Source organism: Lepidochelys kempii, chromosome 1 (assembly GCF_965140265.1).
Source record: "Lepidochelys kempii isolate rLepKem1 chromosome 1, rLepKem1.hap2, whole genome shotgun sequence".
Lineage (NCBI taxonomy): Eukaryota > Metazoa > Chordata > Testudines > Cheloniidae > Lepidochelys > Lepidochelys kempii.
In genome coordinates, this window is record NC_133256.1 from 228391816 (window position 1) to 228408856 (window position 17041).

Here is a 17041-nt window from a genome sequence, read left to right on the forward strand (position 1 = left end):
GGAAATAAGGGGGTTCTTACATGCAGGAGCAGAGATGTTGTGGTATAGCATCATGGTTAGGTTATAAAGGCAATTTAGGGAGAGACACTCCAGGAACTAGCTTTGTGCTTGTTTCTCTCTCTTGGGTGTGTTTTGCTTTTATTTGATTTCATTTTACATGATTTTCAGAAGTGAGCAACCTGGATGGAGCACTGGAAGAGGTGGGTGACTTCAGCAGGACATTCCTATTAGACTAGAGGAGAAGAATGATCAGAGAGGAAATGTTTACAATAATAAAGGCAGAAGATGGCTGTGGTGCTAGTAACAGTTTTGGTGTTGGGGTTGAAGAGGGATGGATGTGTTTTAGTAGTGGTGTTGAGGAAAAAAGAGCCCCGAGATTCTTTCTTCAGAGAAGACACATCTATTAATTCTTAGCAGCCCTTTGTAAAGGTTCTCCCATTGTTCTTAGCTAAGTATGTCAGTCTTAGAATGTTCTTTAGAGCTCTCTTTAGCCTTGATTACACACTTTCTAATACAAATTTCCCAAAGGTTACTGAGAGTTATTGCTAACATCAGGGTAGCACAGGGAGCCCATATATGGACAAGGGATAACATTTTCAAAAGCATTCCAAGTGACTTAAGAGTCTAAATCCAGTTTTCAAAAGTGACTTAGGCACTTTCAATGAGATTTAGGCTCCTAAGTGCCAAAGTCACTTTTAAAAATTGAATTTAGGCTTCTAAGTCATTCAGGGTGACTGAATTCACTTCACTGCAGTGTAAGCCCAAGTTAGTGGGCCTCTAGTCAGCGACCCTGCGTTAAAGAACCCAGAGCTTGAACATCTACGCTGATTGTCAATCACAGGTTAAGAATTTTCTAACCTGGGTTCAAACCCATTGCTCTGACGTCCACACTGCGGTACACAGACTTGAATCCAACCAACCATATGCCAAACTTCCTGGCATTCTCCAGAAATGTTGCCACTCTAGCCCTTTGATCATGATGCAGTGTAGGAAAACTTGAGTGTTCACCCTGCACGCTAGAGGAATTTTGAACAGCCTGCCAACCAGTGGTGGATTAATGATTTTGCTGCCCCGAGGCCCTGAAATAATTGCCGCCCCCGCCAGCAGCTCCCCGCCCCAGCTCAGCTCTGCTCCACCTCCGCCTCCTCCCCTGAGTGCACCACCGGGTCCTGCTTCTCCCCGCTCCCTGCCAGTGCTTGTGTGCGAAACAGGTTTGCGAAGGAGGGGGGAAGTGGGGGAATGTGGCTTGCTCAGGAGAGGAAGCAGGGCCGGGGCGGGGATTTGGGGAAGGGGACCAATAGGAGCAGGGAGGGGGCAGGAAAGGGGGGTGGGGAAGGGGTGGAGTTGGGGCGGGGCAGGGGTGGAGGCCGCAAACCGGCGCTGGGGGAAGCAGGCTCTGGCTGCTATTATAAATTTGCCGCCCCTGCAATTTTGCCGCCCTAGGCCTAGGCCTTGTTGGCCTAGGCGTTAATACGCCGCTGCTGCCAACACAGCCACCCGAGCAATCGTTTTGGTCTGTGTGCTGCCAGCAACATGGAGCAGGCGCCATTTGAAGAACTTTTCTTCCTTGCACTTTCACTCCTGTGCCAGGAAACGGGCAGACCTTCTGTGAGATGCTGGTGGACATTTCAGTAGAATTTTCTGACCAACTGAAGGCACCTGACAGCTAATGATGGAGCATGAGGAGGAGGACACAGTCATAGCAAACTTGAACTGGCTGATGCTGCTCATGACAGTCATTGCAGCCACTGATGCCGTCTACACAGACCGGTGCTTCTGGAGCAGGGCCACAAGCACAGTCTGGTGGGACCACATCATCCTGCAGACCTGAGGTGACCAGCAGGGGGTCCAGAACTTTCTCATGAAGAAAGCTACATTTCAGGAGCTTGGTGGGTGGTTTATCCTGACCCTCCAATGTACAGATACACATATGAAGGCAGCCTTGCCAGTCCAGAAGCGGGTTGCCATAACCATCTGGAAGCTGACCACCCCAGACTGCTACAAGTCCATTGACAAGCAGTTTGGGGTTGGAAAGTTGACTGTGGATAAAGTGGTGGCAGAGGTTTCTAAGGCAATCAGGTTTACCCCAAAGTGACCAGCATAACTGATATTCTTGAAGTAATTGCTGGCTTTGAGAGAATGGTGTTTCCTTACTATGGGAGTGCTATTGATGGGACTCATGTCTATAGTTTGCTGTCCTCAATGAGCACATGGGTACATAAACCACAAAGAGCACTTCCCCATGAGTACATAAACCACAAAGAGCACTTCCCCATTGTTATGCAGGCCCTCAGGGACCACAGAGGCAGATTTATGAATGTCAGAATGGACTGTACTGGAAAAGTTCTTGATGCCAGAGTTTTTCACAGAGTGGGAGTCTACTTTCAGAGAGAGGCTGAGATACTATTCCCATCAAATGACATTGTCATGAATGGAGTTACTGTCCTCACCATTATTCTGGGGGGACCTCGCACTCCTCCTTTTGCCTTGGCTTATGAAACCGTACCCTGATATCAGAGGCCCTGGCAAAGGAAGGTTTAATTACACCCTCAGCAGGTGTAGAACGGTTGCCGAATGTGCATTGAAATCCCATGGGAGCATTAGTACTAGCACTATGGGTGCAGGGGATGCTGCAGCACTCCCTGGCTTGAAGTGGTTTCCCTCACGTACAGGGTTTACAGTCTGGTTCAATGGCTCTCAGCACCCCTGCACTGGAGAGGTCTACAAACCCATTTGGATTCCAGTGTCATCAATGCTGTGCACATTACTCGGGCTTGCTGTGCTCTTCACAATCTTTGTGAAGCCAGAGGTGAGCCATTTCCCCCTGAATGGACCTATGAGGGACTGCCGAACTTGTACACTTCATCAGAAAGTGCACCGACCACAGCTGGAGCTGGATGCAACAGGGCAAGAGAAGTCAGGGATGCTTTGTGCTCCCACACAATGGGCTAGCATGACCCAATGGAAGAGGGAGAATAGTACCTTTATGAATGTGATTGTGGAGGAGGAGGGTTCGACTTCTTGAGGGGGAAGTTGATTGCCATGCAATGTATTTATGAAAGACCTGACCAAATGCAGAGAGGGGTGTTTGGGTGACAGTACGGACTGATATAAGGAAGTGATGAAAGTATGGATTAATGTAGCTAACTGTATTGAGGAATGGTATTTGCATACTAATTGCCAGCTGTCCCTGATCATGTTTACCTTTATTGTGTGAAATACACACATTGTGTGATGCGGTGCAGTGTTAGCAATAAACTTTCTTGATGCATCCGATGAAGTGAGCTGTAGCTCACGAAAGCTCATGCTCAAATAAATTGGTTAGTCTCTAAGGTGCCACAAGTACTCCTTTTCTTTTTGCGAATACAGACTAACACGGCTGTTACTCTGCAAGCTGTTTCTGAACTGCATCACAAGATACCGCAGAGGGAATTCAGGGCATAGTGTGGGTGAAACAGGAGTTAGTACATTTGCAGTCATTGGTGGTAGCAGCCGCCCCCACAGTTTTCTGCTGCCCTCTGTCCTCTTCCCTTAGCTGCTGTTCCTGTTCCAAGAACTGTGAAGCAAGTGCCTGTTCTCCTGCTGAATCCCTGTCCTCAAGCAGCCAGCCCGAGGCTTGCCTCTCGCCATGCCTTTCCTCTACTCATAAGTCCCTCTGCCTTTGGTACTGGACCAGCTTGTTGGCCCTCTCCAGAACTTCAACCATAAGTTCCCCATGGCAACCCTTCCCCTTGGAATGGCTTGGGAAGGAACATTGGCCCAGGCTTCTGCTGCAGTGTGGTTGAGCTGTGGAAGAGCTTCTGCCAGTGGAGTTCGAATGGCCTGGAACAGAACAAGGCACAGAGGGTTATTGTCTACATATCCCAGTGCGGGAGCACAGAAATATTAAAATGGAGCCAGAAACCTACCAGGCTACAGGGCGCTTCTGTCCCTTCCATCTCTGTTGCTAGTTCCGCAGCAGGCTGTTCCTCAGTGCAGGGGTAGGGCATGAAAAAGCTTCTCCAAGTATGGCCCAGAATGTCCTCCAGCTGCTTCTGCAGCAAAGCTCTCCACTTCAGTGGCTGCTCTCGGTGCCTGCTGCTGGTTCCCATCAGTCCCCATGCTAAATTCTGGGGCAAATGGGTCACCATCCCAGCTGACTAAGTCATTGTGCACTGCTGTTGACTCCATGCTTGGGGCAGTACCCAGCACCAAGTCAAACTCCTCATAAAATGGGCACAATATCAGCGAGTTGCCCAAGATGTGGTTCTGGTCCCTGGTTTTCCAGTATTTGGTCTTGAGCCACTTAATCCACTCCCTCAACTGATCTCTGGGTCCAGTAAATTTCCAACTCAGTAAGACTCTTCACTGGTGTGCATGGTCATTCCTGGTACTCTTACTAAAATCCACTGTTTTAATTCTGGCCTCACACCAGAGAGTAAACAAAATCTGGCTGTGCTCCTGTGACCATGAAGCAGCGCACTTTGCAAAAGACTACTTCTGGTCAGTGTCCATTGCAAACACACCATGTTCTCCAAAAGTGTGTTTGCAGCTTAGCGGTCAGAATAAAATGGAAAGGCTAACTGCTGGTTCAATGAGCTGCTGCACTACAAGAAGGGAGGTTGCTTCCATTTCCCTGGAGTCATTTGGCAATTCTTGGGATAGAGAGGACAAAGGAAGTTGGCCCATGGGGTTGTGGGATACTTTTGATGAACTTCCAGGACCTAAGTGTGGGGGTGCTGCATCTACACTGTAAAGCAATAGGGCTTAAACCCCGGGTCCCGGTTTGACTCAGGCTTGAACCTCCCACTCTCACAGGGTGCTAGGTCCTTGGGTCCAAGCACAAGTCTGAGAGATTTGTCTATAGACAGAAAGGAGGGGTTGGACTCAAGCCTGAGTCTGAGCCTGGGTTTATGTTGCAGTGTAGACTTACCCTTAGGTACTTTTGAAAGTGTTACACTAGACTCCTGTGGATAGTGCCATATTTAATACCATGTCAAGTTAAACCTGGTGACAGCATCAACTGGATTTGCTCTGTTTTTTGTCTATGTTCGGGCTCTCAACAGTTGAGTCTCTGTGTAGCTGAACTTGTTTTAGCAACAATGGGAAACTTTCTAACTATTTCCCTAGCGTAGTCAAAGCTACAGATTCCACCTCTGAGTTGAATTATAGTCAACCTTGCTAACACAACAAATTTTAAGAATAGCTTCCATTTCATCAGAGGTTAGTAATTCGTATTTGCCCATTTTGATAAATTAACACAATATATACAGTGATGTCCAGAATTCTGGAACTTTCCCAAATACCTAGGTTACACTTCAAGCTTTTGAATTGAAGCATGTGGATATCAAAATTATTTTAGAGGTGGTATTTCAACATAAGGGACAAAATGGGCTACTGTACTTTTAGGATAAAGTCACAGCTCCTAAAATACCCATAGTTTGCTTTACAACTTCAGATATCTTTTTAGTCTGGTTTCTTAAATATGGCACTAAATATTGATTTCAGTTCACTACTGTTTTGACAATACCAAAAATCAGTAGACTCCAAATTTGAATGTCATCATGAATAGTTTCTCCTGTATTAGGATTGTATATTCTTATAGCAAGTGCAAGTTAGCATTGTGGACAGAACTTCCCTGAACCCTTATTTAAGTTAATGATAAAGGCAAATTCCAGTGGGGGTGGGGGGAAGGAGGAAGCGGGAGCATTTGGATCAGCTCCAGAGTGTGAACTGTGTAAAAAGCATGGTGGGAAAGCCACTTGCCTATACCTGGCTAGCTAGCTAGAATGAAGTCCAGTGCAATGACAATGTAGTCCTAAGTGAGTTCATTGAGATTCAGGACATTTCCCATCACTTGGGGGGTTTTGCCTTTGGTTTTGTTTCCATTTTTGTGTGTCTTTGTGCTTCATGGCTTTAACCAGGGCTGGGACTGGAAAAACAAAAAGAACAGCTGTTTTTCTCCTGGTATTTCCACTCTGGCCAAAATGAGGAAGCAGTGGAAATCAAGCAAGTCTATTCAAATGAGATTTCTAGCCTGACTTCTTTGACCAAAGAGGTGCTCATGTAGGTTTTGGATAATCGGACATTGGGGAGCTCATTAGCTTTGTGCTCCCCTGAGGTGGTGTCATGTAAGGTCAATGGTTGGAGAGTAATAGCTACAATATGAAAATGATGGGCTAGCTTCTGCTCTCAGTTATGCTGGTATAATTCCACTGAAATCAATGGTGTTACTTCAGAATAAACAAGGTGCCACAGGGACTCCTCGTTGTTTTTGCTGATACAGACTAACACGACTACCACTCTGAAACTAATGTAATGTAGATTCTAATAGAGGAGCCCACAAATTCACATCAGCCAGCCATTTTTGTTCAGTTATCTCCTATGCAACCTCAGTGGTCGCTAGCAATATACTTATCGCTAAACCTGCAATACCGGCCCTTACTATGATGACGATGTCTTTGCATTGAAGCAGTGTTACCGGTTTTGCTCTCTAATGTGGCTAGCATTTTACTTGCAACACAAAACCTATCAACGCCTCTCTCATAGGAGGCATATATGAATTAAAAACTGGGCTGCACAAATCTTTTTGTTAAGAAAGCCAATTCCACTCAATACTTGCGTGGTTCATTCAAAGTGCAAATTTTGTTGAAAAGTTTGCCCAACTTCTCAAGCTTCTTGAGATAGCTTAGATCAGTTTTTTTTGTGTGTGTGCAACCCCTCAAATCTTCCCTCAGGTGCCAGTGAGAGATTTTTTTTGTCTTGACATAAACAAGCAAAATGCTTATTCTTAGATCCATAGATTTTAAGCCCAGAAGGTCTGTTATGATCATTTAGTCTGATCTCCTGTATAAAAGAGGCTATGTAGGTCATCCAGTAATTCCTGCATCTAGCTCAACAATTTATGGATGGATTGAAGTTGTATGCCTACCCCTCGGGATATACAGAAGTCTTCCAGGGGATACTCAACTCATCTATATCAGTGTTTCTCAACCTGGGGATTGCAACCCCCCAGGAAGGTTGTGGGACAGGTTTAGGGGGTTCACAATTGCAGAGTCGGCATTCGGGGGTGGCAAACAGGGCAATTGCTGAGGGCCTCACGCCACAGGGGGCCCGACAAAGCTAAGTTACAATCTTCAGCCTTGGGCAGTGGGGCTTGGGCTTCAGATAAGGCTCACAAGTGAAAAACAGCCTCAGGTATCACACTGAAATGTAAGTACCATATAATTATAAAATAAATCAATTGGACTATATTGTAAAAATGAGAATGTAAGCAATTTTTCAGTAATAGTGTGCTGTGACACTTTTGTATTTTTATGTCTGATTTTGTAAGCAAGTATTTTTTAAGTGAGGTGAAACTTGGCATATGCAAGACAAATCAGATTCCTGAAAGGGGTACAGTAGTCTGGAAAGGTTGAGAACCACTGGATTAAAACATATCTCTGTTTCACTTGTTTTGCTTTGTGTTGTTGAGTTCATCTGGAAAGGGATCACAATGTTATCAAAGCCTGACAAGCTAAGGATGGCTGAAATTCCAGAATCAACAGATTGAACTAACTGTATAGTTATCACAGAAAAAAGCCACATATTGGCCTTATAGGTGGAATAAGACTTAAGCTAAGAGAAGGTAAAGTAAGCTGTATACAGGGAGCACTTTGACTACTACAGTAGATACAATGAAAAATATACAGGTTTCATATAACTGACCACGCTCCTAGTTCGAGTTCCTGGTATATTCCACTCACTAAAGAATCATTGCTCTACCTAATCACATTTAATACCCTACTTGGCCATTGCAGTTGCTTAGGACTTTTGTTTATGAATAAACTTCCTGGGCACTGTTTATTCCAAGTGCATCAACCAGCTATTTGGGGACACAGGATGGAGTGGTTATAATGATGATGATTCTCATTACTGATCTGTTGGCATTTCTCAAAGCACAGTCAGAGACCAAAATGAGCCTGATCACTATACTTTGCTGCCTTTGTTCAAGTTTTCAGAAAATGATTTAAATTCACTGGTCTTTCTCCCTTGGTGTTTTACCTACAGTTCTGGAGATATAAATTTCTATCCTCCAGCATGGTGAATTCCATTGAATAACAGTGAGTCCCTGAAAAAGACACTCCCTATCTTCAAAATGGGTAGAATTTATGGCTCCAGTACTAATTTTATATAGTTCTTCTTGTACATGGAAGTGAAATAGTCCTCTAACCTGTTGGTAGAACTGAATAGTGTCACTTGAACTCCTTGAGAGAAGAAGGCAAAAAAAAAGATCTGTTCTCTCTGTTAATTTTTCTAGTTTAGCTGTCTATGGAACCACATTAGCTTTATTAATAATGTAATACAAATAAATAAAACCTAGAATCGGACCTAAGTAGCGTGCATGCATACAGTAACAGAAAGATCCTATCCAAATAGCTTTAGACTCAAAATATACAAGACAGACAAAGGACAGGGGAAAGGAAGTACTATTATACCCAATTTAGAGAAGGGGAACTGAAGCACAGGGATTAAATGACTTCCCCGAGGCCATGCAGGAAGTCTGTGGCAGAACCAGGAATGGAACCCACATCCCCTGAGTCCCTGTACAGTGTTTTGACCCCAGGACCATCCCCCCTTCTTACTATAAATTCAAAATAACAGAGCACTTTAAAATGGCGGTTCAGTTCACATGGAATCTCAACCCCAGTTTTGGTAGATAGGGCACTTAATATTGAATTAATGCCATAAAATAGTACTGTGTGGTAGTGTAATATGTATGGAGATTCATAAAGTTTCTTTGCTGAGCAAATTCCAGCTTTCCCACCTAAATTCATCCCTGTGCTGTTCAGTTTCTGAGGGAATATAGTTATTCCTCAAGCCCCTCCTAAAAAGTGTTCTCATGAAACAGAATGGCTGCTACATTGCACCCACAAGATGGCTGAAATTCAGTCCTAGCCAATCCCTTACGTATACATTCCATAATGCACTATGAGATCTCAGTTGGGTAAAAGATGTAACATAAATGTATGATATAATATTCATATATGTATATTCAATGTTACATATTTAGCAGGGAGAATATTTCTGTATGCTGACACCCATAGTCCATGTTAAACAGAATTCCTGGTTATCTTTTAATGAAAATTGCCTTTTCCCTCCTGTGTTTTAGACATTGACGAGTGTGAAAATGACTTCTACAATGGGGGTTGTGTCCATGAGTGTATCAACATTCCAGGCAACTACAGGTGTACATGCTATGATGGGTTCATGTTGGCTCATGACGGTCACAACTGTCTTGGTAAGTAATTACTGTCATGAAGATGAGTGACTCAGTTTGTGCATTTTACATGTTAAGTTGTGGTTAGCAAGCCATATTTTCTCTCTGAGTTCTGTAGTCAGGCATATATTATCAGTTAAGACCTGATCCAAATCCCACTGAAATAGACTGGAATCTTTCCATTGAGTCCAATGGGCTTTGGAGTAAGCCCTTAATATGTTCATTGAGGCTGAGAATGACAAGCTTTGCTTCTCCTAGCCCTCAATCCATTCAAATCTAATTTGTCCATCCCTAATATATATTCAAAAAGCCACTGCCACACACTTACGCTGAATGTTATTTTTTTCTTCAGAAAAGTTACCTGTCTTCATTTTCCTCCCTTTTTTTAGAGAACTCTCCCTCTCTGTTGCCTCCAACTCCTACCATTCGAGCACTAGGCAACCCATTGTCATATGTTTTAAAGTTTTCAATGCAGTAGCAGGGTATCAGTATGTGGTGTACATTAGCAGGACCACGTGACTGGCCTTTCATGTGATTTAAAAAAAATGAAACTGCTAGGGGACTAGAAGAATTAATAATAATTAAGCAATACTATTACTGGTAGACACTTGGCAGGGACTAATCCAGTTCTTGACTATCAAAGCTACAAGTCTGGTGAGAGTACAGGATTCCTGGGGTGTAGAACTGTGCAATGTTACAATTATAACTATAGGTTTCAGAGTAACAGCCGTGTTAGTCTGTATTTGCAAAAAGAAAAGGAGTACTTGTGGCACCTTAGAGACTAACCAATTTATTTGAGCATAAGCTTTCGTGAGCTACAGCTCACTTCATCGGATGCATACTGTGAAAACTGCAGAAGACATTATATACACAGAGACCATGAAACAATACCTCCTCCCACCCCACTCTCCTGCTGGTAATAGCTTATCTAAAGTGATCACTCTCCTTACAATGTGTATGATAATCAAGTTGGGCCATTTCCAGCACAAATCCAGGTTTTCTCACCCTCCGCCCCCCCTCCCCACAAACTCACTCTCCTGCTGGTAATAGCCCATCCAAAGTGACTATAACTATAACTATGTTACCAGTGTTTAAATTGGAGACTGGCATAAGCTGCCAGGTGTGTATGCAGGTTCACATCTGGATTTCAAACACCCCAAGGTTCAGGGGTGTTTGGATCCAAGATTTTGGTTCATACCCATTTCTGATTTTCAAACAGGTTTGGGAACGAAGATGTATATTCCTATATTCTGTAAATTAAAGACATGTACATATGACATTTAGTGCCATTACATACATTTATGACTCCTACTGTAAGTCCCTCATCCCTACCTTCATGATAGGTCTTTGTGCTGAATCCTAGCGTCCATGCTTCCTCCTTCCATTCAGTTGTGCATGTACAAGTACATGTGCACATACATGTACAATCGGCAATAGACTGAGTTGTTCAAAAATCCCAGGCACAAATTCCAGTGACCAGTGTTTTGACACAGACGAAACATCATTATGGGGTAGTATGTGTAAAATCGTATGGTAGGTAGTAGGCACTGACTGGTACAGCTGACATTTTAGGCTGGTTAAAGCTGAAAACTCTGTTTACGTAGTGAAAATTGGGAGATCAGGTAATGAATAACAAATAATATTGTCCAGTAGTATCACTCAGCACTCGGTGAGGCTGTGGAACAACTAGAATTTTGGGGTAGGTGTTCCTTCATATTGCAGCTCATATATTTCCCACATTGCTCATTTTCACACTGGAGTGATATTTGTTCAGATGGGTTGTACATCCAGCCTATTAACAGCTTTTTGACTTGAGCTTCCAAATTTTGTCTGTCATAAAAACAAACAGAAATTTAAAAGGCTCTGAACAGACTAATGTATAAATATAGCGCTAGACTTTCCCTCCATTCCTCACAGTATTCTAAAAGTCTGTCAGTAAATTTAGGTTAAAGCTTTCTGGGCCAGATCATGCCCTCCTGGATTAATATGTTTCAGATAGAGATGGTCAAATTAATAATTATATGAGAACATGGGTGTTTCGTCTATAAAAAACTATTCATACTAATGTTCATGACTATCTAATAAAACAGGACACAAACCATGTTCAAATAGCACAATCAGTTGGCATTCAAATGAATGTGTGTGGAAATGTGTATGTGATTATTGATTTTTTTTTGGTTTGTTTGTTTTGCAGTTTTCGACCAGTTTTATTTTCAGCTCAATTTCTGAGTGATCTTCTCGATGGTGGGGGCTGGGCGTGGTGTGCTAACAAACAGAAGACAAGGGGCATGAACTGATAAACACACATTCATTTGATCTGTGGGGTTTATCTGAAGGTCTCCATCAATCCATACAGTTACTGTTACCTTGTCCTGGGATCATGGCTCTCCCTTGCCTGAGCCAAAACCCCCATCTGGAGGGTCTTCAGAGCACAGAACGGAACTCTGTTGACTGTGCAGATGTTCAAATTTCTGGTGGTTTTCTCAATTGACTTTAGGTCAGCCACATGTTTTGGAGGGCATGACCCACAATAATATAGAACACTGTGCTGAAACTCATGGAGTTTCTTAGAGTAGCTTCACGCCTCCTATGAGAGGGCATGGTCCTCCCCAACATATTATTCAAGTATTGACCTAAGATTTACCAAGAGTCTCCTGCAGATTTGTCATGTTCAGTTGCTGTCCCCCCGATCATGCTCCATTTTGTGAATTGGTACTCTTCATCCCAATCAAAAGCCTCTGCAAAGCTGACTGCACAGAGAAGATTCAGTGAACTATGGAGGAGAGGGAATAATACTAGGTGGGCTCCTCAGGATAGATATTTAGGACACTGGATTAAGATTAAGTCTTCATCCTTTTGGGGCCACGTAGCTAGGACAGGATATGTTCCTTGGAATGCATATTGAAAAATTGGGGTTGGTGGATGATTGCTGGTGTGTGGCAATAAAATAACTGATCTTATATTTTCACAATGAAAAGGAAATTAGGGGAACAGTCTCCCCTTTCCACCTTTTAAAATTTTAAACGAATTTACAGACGTTGAAATTTGCCCAATAGTGAGCCCTGGAGATGGAAGTCTTCAATCCAGACAGTGGCAGTGCAAGACCCTTGCCATGCCGTGGGATCATACTTTAACCTGTGGATGACATGTCATGGATGACACTTTTTGGGAAGTGCCTGTGTCCCTTAGAAACTGGACATCAGTCATCAAAAGGGGAACGTTCTTATCTTTTTATATACAGGGTAGGTTATGCATAACTTCCCGTAAGCTGAGATGAGTGTACATGCCTTTAACTATTGAGTGACATTGTTGGCTGTCTTAATATTAGTAGCTGAGTTTATGAGCACTTAAATCCCGGACAAACTGAGCTACAACAAACTCATTTGCATTTGCACAAGTGAAACTGAGGTTTCCATCACTTTTTGGAAATTTTGGCCTGGGCTAACTTTGGCTATTTGCTGCCAAAGAAAAGAGATTTTTCCTTTCTTTTCTAATGGAGAAATTCAACCCTGGAATAAATAAGAGTTGTGTGTGTCCCTTTTCCTCCACACATACATCCCTTCCTTTCAAAAACCACCTCTTGTTCTTGTGGATAACAGGAAAAACCAGTAATGTTTCATTAAAATTGTACAAAATAGTTTCTCACCAGTGAATAAACTGTTTTGCTGATATTTTTTCAGCTTTATGTACAAGTGATATTTCCAGCAAATCTCAAAGCCAAAGGATAGCCAGTCTGGGACTATATCATGTCTTTTATACATATCTCCATGTCGCTTCTGGAAAAGCCATATAGTGCTTGATCAGGATGAAATAAATAAGGTTCTATAGAAACTAAACAGGATTCTAAATCCTATAGAATTCAACATGCAATGATTTCTGTTCTATAGAATTCGTAAACCATCCTATAGAATTTAATAGTGATATTGCTACTATAAAATTCCATAGGTTGGTTTAAACATGGCCTCTTCTTTCTGTATTTAATTCAATAGGACCCTTCCATAAGAGTTTCACTGACATCACTAGAAGTTATATGCTTGGATACAAGGCAGAGGTCACCCTGTTGTAGTTCATTTGCTCTTAAATTTTTAATGAGACTTATCGACAGTGATGCCGTAAGCTACACATGTGACTGTGTAGCACTCTTGGGATTACACTTGACTTCTCTAGAATTCCACTGACCAGAGGATATAATCCAGTCACAGTTGAGAAGAAAGCTATATCATAACCCGCACATCTCTTGCTTCATGCAAAATTTTGAACCATCCCTACTTGTCAAGGTTCACATTCCTTTCTAAGCCTCCACTGCATCTCTTTGCAGTATAGTCAGTGTAGAAAAATGATCACAATCTTCTTCAGATGCAGCCAAAGATGGAGTTTTCTCAATTAATTAGACAAGATGAGGTTGATGGGTTAAGTGTTTTCTCCTGTGTTCGTATTTAAACATTTTCTCTTTCTTTCTAATGAAGTGAACTTTTTTTTTTTTTTTGATGAGATTTCTTGGCTACAAATTTATACTGGAAAATGTCCAAATCTGTCCTCTGGGGAGTTCAACTCACTCTCTATTTGACACTTTTATTGAGGAATTTCTCAAATATAATGTGAAATGACACCATGGGGAATTCAAACTATGATGAGATCCTTGTCTTGCTAAAAATAACTGCTTTTAGTATTGAAATCACTTGAAGTAGCAGTAGTTCTTTTTGGATATTATTATTCTAAATTCTGTTCAGTGGATACAAGGCTAATGTTTAGGCTCTTGCAATAAGATTTCTTGATTCTTCATTTGAAACCAGTAATGAAATATGCTTTCTGCTTCCATTTATGAAGTACTGCTCTTTTTTCTTAAAAGCAATTAGCTCACTTCTCCAGATGTTATTTTCAGTTTTATTTTCCCCCATTGATTTATTGATAAATTAATTTTATTTCGTGTCCTTCATAGTTTTAACCATACTGTCACTTTCAGTTATTCTTTTTCCTCTAGCCGAGGCCCTGAAATAATTGATCATCCTTTTGACTGATGCCTAAGAGCCACAATAGATATAAATCATCCATAGTAGATATACATTTTAAGATTAAATTCTGTTTTTTAATATGCAGAGTGCTCCAGTAACATCGATAGGAGATGGCAGCATGAGCTTCAATGGGTGGGATTTATCCCTTAAAAACTATTTATTCAGAATATGATCTCAGGCCCAGTTCAGCAAAGCAACTAAAGATATTCTTAATGCCCATTATCAGCAGTGGGACTTACAGTTAAGCACCAGATTAATTGTTTTGCTGAAGGGATACACTTAAGTGTGAACTTAAATGCTTTGCTGAATTAGGTCCCTAGAATCATATTCTGAAAGATGATGGACCTGTATGGGTAGAATTTAGCACTTAATTTATTTATATATTTTGATTAGAAAATTTGCTGATTTCTTTGGGGAATTGTATTGTCTGATGGATCACTCTGCTGGTAGCTCTGTGGATAAAACAGTTATATACCATCAGACTGGTGCCTAGACACCTCTATCTTTGCACGAGCCCTTGCCATGATTTCAATGATTTAAGCATGTGGGGAGGTGGCTAAAGCACTGCTGCTGTAAGGCTTCTTCCATTTCAGACTAAGGTGCAACATGGGTGTGGGGAGGTTTGTATTTCTATGCTGCTGCTGTTGTAGAGACTTTAGAATTTGTTGTTACTTTCTATCATGTCTGTGAGTTCTGAGTAGCATCCAGGATGATAAATCGAGAATGACTTGAATCTAGCAGGGAAGAGAGAGAGTTTCTTGCTTTTCAGTCCAATCCCGGCTCTGTCACTGTTTTGCTCTGTGGTTTCCAATCTATAAAATTGGGTTAATAATATTTATCCACCTACCTCACTGGAATGTTGTATGAATGGGAGGAAGAAAGCATGGTCTGCTCCTAGTAATGGTCTTCTAGGAAAATGTCTGTGCTCATTTTATATCTCATACCAATCTTTCGTAGCACTGACAAAGAGGTTTGTTGACTCATTTACAGTGCCCTGCTGGGGCTGGATGAGGTGGTACTATTGTAGTCCAGATCTTGCATCTGAGAAATTCCAGATAGTGATGATAAGCAATTTCCCTATCTCCTCAGGGACCCTCAACCTTAGGCCACTCAGGGCTGGCCTTACCATGAGGCGAACTGAGGCGGCCGCCTCAGGTGCCAGACTGGGGGGGGAGGGGGGCGGGGGCGTGCCACTAGGACCCAGAGTATAGAAAATTGTGTCTGCTGCTGGTGCATATGTATTTTCTCTGCGCTAGATGCACAGAGATGGTGGAGTGCTGTGCTGGAGGAAGGAGGGCACGAGAGACATAACAGGCAGGCAGGGGAAAAGGTGAGAGGGAATAACAGAAAGCAGCAGGAGCTGCAGGGAGAGAGAGGAGGAGGAGCCTCTTATGTACCTCTCTAGCACCCCTAGGAGCCTGGACTGATTAACACCAGCTTCACAGGGAGCTTCCTGTTTCCTGCTGCTTCCCTGAACCCACTGAAGGAGAACAGGCAGACAACTGAAGTAGTAGTAGCCAGTTAGGCCCTTACGACGCTGATATCTTCTCTCACTCAGGGCCTGCTACCAGCCTGCTTATTTGTCCCCTTAAATTGAGTGTTGAGAGCCGCTATAGCTGGCTCAGAACAGCAGTCATGAGTGAAAGAAGAAAACGCCCCTCTGGGGCAGCATTCAGAAAAAGAAAGAAAACAAAGGAAGCTTTTCTATCTAAGCAGGAAGGAGCTCTCCTGAGATACACAAACACAAATGTTCACGGTGAGCCTTCTGACCCCAGTGAGGATGTGAGTGGTGAGGAGATGCCTGATCTTCCAGTTAGAGTGCAGGTGACCTGGCAGCTACTGCAGCATCCATATCTCCATCTCAAATGGATATAACCATACACATTCCTGAAGAAAAGTGTAGATCAGAGAAGAGTGTGGTGGAGGCGCAAGAAACAGCTGCTGCTGAGTTTAGTTCCTTAAGTCTAGATGATCCAGGACTGTGGACCCACTTGAGCAGTAGCCTGAGGGACTTCCTTGTACTGCATGGGCCACAGCAAGTGAAAAACTTCATGTTCCCCAAAAACAATGAAAATAGAAGTTTCCATCCAACACATGACTGGTGTGAAATCCCCAATGGTGGCAAAGTGGAGAGGCCAGGGCTTATGTACTCAAAAACCTACAATGCTGCATACTGTTTTTGTTGCAAACTCTTCCAGTCTAATGTTCCAGCCACATTGCGTTCTACAGGAACAAAGGACTGGAAAAATCTGGCTAAAAATCTAGCATGCCATTGGAAGGCAGCAAATCAGCAGAGAGCATTCCATAGGTGGAAAGAGCTTGAGATGAGACTAAGATTAAAGGCCACCATAGATGATCAGCATCAAGAGAAGATTGCATCAGAGTCTCTTTACTGGCAAAAAGTTCTGAAAAGTTCTGAAGAGTGCACAGAAGTTGGCAGAGGAACTTCACACTGAAGCTGTTTTCCCACCCATTCAAGAATACAAGAAGAAGACACCGAAGAAGACATTTTGATTATGAGGCACAGGATAATCCCATAAGAGACCCCAAACAACAATTTAAAGTTGAATTCTTTAACCAGGTGCTAGATTGTGCAATACAGTCAGTTGAAGAACGTTTCATGTAGCTCAAGGAACACAGCAGTATATTTGGGATATTGTATGATATTCCAAAACTCCTCACTATACCTGAAGAAGACCTATACCAGCAATGCAGGGCTCTAGAGACAGTGTTGACACATAATGACATGTGTGATATTGATGCGAGTAATTTAGGTGATGAACTGAAAGCT

At 42.6% G+C, this 17041-nt stretch overlaps 1 protein-coding gene across 12 annotated transcripts in view; it reads left to right on the forward strand.

The window, feature by feature from the left end:
- Positions 1–17041, forward strand: part of SCUBE1 (signal peptide, CUB domain and EGF like domain containing 1) — a 297457-nt gene that overhangs the window by 39719 nt on the left and 240697 nt on the right. For all 12 annotated transcript variants that reach the window (XM_073316746.1, XM_073316756.1, XM_073316792.1 and 9 more), the window contains exon 3: positions 9131–9259. In XM_073316746.1, the coding sequence (XP_073172847.1) occupies positions 9131–9259 (129 nt within the window). The remainder of the gene's footprint in view (positions 1–9130; positions 9260–17041) is intronic.